The sequence below is a fragment of the Neophocaena asiaeorientalis genome, unplaced genomic scaffold (assembly GCF_003031525.2).
Source record: "Neophocaena asiaeorientalis asiaeorientalis breed wild unplaced genomic scaffold, Neophocaena_asiaeorientalis_V1.1 scaffold357, whole genome shotgun sequence".
Taxonomy (NCBI): domain Eukaryota; kingdom Metazoa; phylum Chordata; class Mammalia; order Artiodactyla; family Phocoenidae; genus Neophocaena; species Neophocaena asiaeorientalis.
This window is the reverse complement of record NW_020173270.1, coordinates 3,476,448-3,480,315: the sequence shown is the minus strand read 5'-3', so window position 1 is coordinate 3,480,315 and position 3,868 is coordinate 3,476,448. Positions and strand designations below refer to the sequence as shown.

The 3,868-nt window shown below is 52.8% G+C and overlaps 1 protein-coding gene across 6 annotated transcripts in view; it reads right to left on the bottom strand.

The window, feature by feature from the left end:
- Window positions 1-3,868, bottom strand: part of RFX2 (regulatory factor X2) — a 98,854-nt gene that overhangs the window by 13,414 nt on the left and 81,572 nt on the right. For all 6 annotated transcript variants that reach the window (XM_024745727.1, XM_024745728.1, XM_024745730.1 and 3 more), the window contains one exon: window positions 1,991-2,110. In XM_024745727.1, coding sequence (XP_024601495.1) covers window positions 1,991-2,110 — 120 coding nt within the window. The remainder of the gene's footprint in view (window positions 1-1,990; window positions 2,111-3,868) is intronic.

Below are 3,868 nucleotides of genomic sequence, written 5' to 3'. Positions count from 1 at the left end.
CTCCCCTCCCCTCCCCCAGCCCCGGGCCCCACCATTTACTTCCTGTCTCTATGGATGTGACTCCTCCAGGGACCTCACATAAGTGGAATCAGACAGTATTTGTCCTTTTGTGTCTGGCTTATTTCACTGAGCATCACGTCCTCTGGGTTCATCCATGTTGTAGTGTGTGTCAGAATCTCCTTCCTTTTGAAGGCTCAATACCACTCCACTGTATGGATGGACCACATTTGTTTATCCACTCATCTGCTGATGGACACCCGGGTTGCTATTACGTGTATATATTCTAACACTTCTCTCTTAGAAGACAAGTGAACTTCTTTACATAGAGTCCCAAACGTCTTACTATTACGTGATCTCAAAGCACATTCTGAGACTTTTGTTTTGCCCTGAGCTAGAAAGCAGTGGACAGCCTGTCCGGGCAGCAAACTGAGAAACGTAACCGAGAAGGGCTTCCTGGGATGACTTGCTTGAGCCCTGAGGGATGCGCATGCCAGGTGGGATGGGTGCGAGGGACCCAGCCTGAGCTGGGAGTGCCTTTCCTTGTGGGATGTAGGGCCAGGCTCACCGGGAGGAGGGAGGACGCCGCTCAGAGGTATGTGGACCACCTGACTTTGTGGGGGTGGGTGGCTCTAAGTGTCAGTGGCACAAGCCTGTGGCCCGAACCCCACAACGGAAGCTACAGAGTCCTTGTCTGTGGACGATCAGGTACAGGATGGACTCCTGGTCCCAGGGAATGTTCCAGGCTCTCTCCTGGGACCTCCAACTCCCGTGATCGGCCATGTGGTTGGGAGTCACTGGGACCCCTTAGAGCAGCTAAAATGGGGTGTCAGCCACGCAGCTCAGCTGAGGCACGAAGGTGCCACGTGGAACAGAGTGGGGTGCATCCCTGCCCTGGAGCAGAATGGACCCTGGAGAGGGGCTGGGGACAGAGGCGGGCAGAGGGGTGAGTGGAAGGGGCCAGGGAGCTGGTATTTGAGTGGGGCCCTGAACGGGGCATCTCCAACTAGGGCTGCAGAGCACCATTTCTGCCCCTTGTTTTGAAAATAAAGTTTGATGGCCACATGGCCACACCCGTTGCTTTAACCTGGTCTGTGGAGGCTTTCACGCTACACGGGCAGAGCTGAAGGGTCTCCACAGATAGTGTCTGCCTGCGAAGCTGAAGATATGTGCTCTCTGGCCCTTTACAGAAAAAGTGTGCTGACCCCTGCCTTAAAAGATGAGTAGGTCTGTGAGGCAGAGAACATTCCAGAAAATGACCAGGCCTTTCCAGCCATCAGATCCAAAGGTCAGGAGGAAGCAGCAACTTAAGTGTATAAGCTTCTTTCTCCTGGCTTCTGGGGTTATGTTCAGTGTTCTCTCTCTTTCTTTGACGACAGAGAGGAAAAATCAAAGATCTGTGATTCTAACTCTATGGCATTCAGGAAAAGGCAAAAACTACGGAGCCAGTAATAAAAGATCGGCGCTTGCCGGAGGTTGGCGGGGAGGAGGGACCAACAGGAGGAACAGGGAGCGTTTTTAGGGCAGTGAAACTACTCTGTACCATCCTCTAATAGTGGATACAGGTCATTGCACCTTTGTCCAGAGCTACAGAGTGTACGACACAGAGAGTGAACCCTAATGTCGGCTATGGACTTCGGGTGACAAGAACGGGTCTATGTGGGTTCATCAACTGTAACAGAGGCACAACACTGGAGGCCGGGGTGTGGGGGGGGGCACATGGGAAATCTCTGCACCTTCCACTCACTTCTGTTGTGACCCTGAAACTGCCCGCGTCCTGCTGGCCTCACTCCATGCCAGGTGCAAGTGAAAGGCAGGGCTCTCCCAGGACGCCGAGATGGGGGCGAACGTGAACTGGTTTTCTGCACTCCACGCATGTTTCATCCATTTCCAGGTTGTGGCCAGTGGTCGACAAACCCCTCTCCCTCCGTTCCTGCTAGTGAAACCTCTCAGTGGGCTGGCTGATCCTTAGGCCGGCCGGCAGCTCACCCACCTGGGCTTCTGATGCACAGGCTGCTGCCGCATGGCCATGTACTGCGTGTCCTCCTGCAGCCGGTTCAGGGGCGAGTCTGGCTTCAGACGGATCCCGTAGTAATGATACTTGGAGTTGCCCCTAGGAACCAAACATCTGGGGTCAGCTCTCTTTGCAGATGTCCTGAACCGCAAGACAGGGCTCTTCCCCCGCCCTTCTCCCTGGGCTCTCGGGGCCAGTGTTCCCTGGACCGTGTGGGAAACGTTCATGGGCTGTCCCGTGGTCAGAGAGGTTCAGGAAATTCTGTAACGACTTCCCCCTCTGGGAGACTCCCCTCTTGTTTTTTAGTATGATGAAGGCTCTGAGAAGTCCTGCAGTAAAAAAGCCAGTTCAACTTTGTTTAACCCAGCATGGTCTAATAATAATAATAATAATAGCAATACTACTACTTATTATTATAATAAATAATAATACTTATTATTATAATAAATAATAATTACTATTATTAACTCTCCCCCCTTCCAATCATCTAATAACACGTTTTAGAAATGGTACAGTTTGGGAAACACTACCTTATTTTATTATGGGAGAAATGATGCTCAAAGGGTTTTAAGTAATTTCTTTAAGGAAACAGGTCAGAAGGGTCTCCTCTGGAGGGAAGGACAGACACGCGGCCTTGCAAACACCCTCAGCTCACGGGCCGCCATTTTCCCTGAGCTGGCAACACGGACAAGCCGGGGAGCCTGGGTCCTTCCCAGGTGAGGCGCGAGCTGAACTGGTGCTCGGAGGGAGAAAGCGGGGAGGATGAGCCCCAACTCTGAGGCCAGCATCTGGGACCCTCTGAAGGTGGAGGCCCCAGGAGCCATCTGGAAAGGCCCCCGGGCAGCGGTGGCCGTGTCCCCAGAGGTCATGGACTCCTCCTCCCTGCCCCCCTCTGGCTGCCCATGTTCTGTAAGGATGTCCTCCGTCAGGTATCCCAAGGTGGGAGAGAACCCTCCTGGCCCCGTCCTTTAAGACACCCAGCATGCCCGCTTCTGGGAGGGGGTGAGTGAACGCCGAGACCCACGTGTGTGCGCCTTTACCCAGGGCACGTGGCGAACCCGGCCGGCCACAGGTCAAAGCCATGCAAGATGATCTCACGTGTGGGCCAAGCCCCCCGCTTTGAACAGAGCGAGGCCGTCTCTTCCTAGTGGGAGGAGCCAAACGCTACTGCCGGGGTCGGGGGTGGAGGGAGAAAGATTCCCGCCCGTGAGGGTCCCCGGCCGCTGTCTGCCAAGAGCAGCCCACAGTGGATCGGTCCAGGCACAGCAAAAAGCATCAAGACATGGTAAATCCAACTCGACTAGACAATCCAGAGGCTGCTATTTAAAAAGCCTGCTATGGCCAGGACACGGAAGCAACCTAAGTGTCCATCAACAGATGAATGGATAAAGAAGATGTGGCACATATATACAATGGAATATCACTCAACCATAAAAAGAAACGAAACTGAACTATTTGTAGTGAGGTGGATGGACCTAGAGGCTGTCATACAGAGTGAAGTAAGTCAGAAACAGAAAAACAAATACCGTATGCTAACACATATATGGAATCTAAAAAAAAAGGTCATGAAGAACCTAGGGGCAGGACAGGAATAAAGATGCAGAGTAGAGAATGGACTTGAGGACACGGGGAGGGGGAAGGATAAGCTGGGACGAAGTGAGAGAGAGGCATGGACATATATACACTACCAAACGTAAAATAGATAGCTAGTGGGAAGCAGCCGCATAGCGCAGGGAGATCAGCTCGGTGCTTTGTGACCGCCTCGAGGGGTGGGATAGGGAGGGTGGGAGGGAGGGAGATACAAGAGGGAGGAGATATGGGGATATATGTATACGTGTAACTGATTCACTTTGTTAT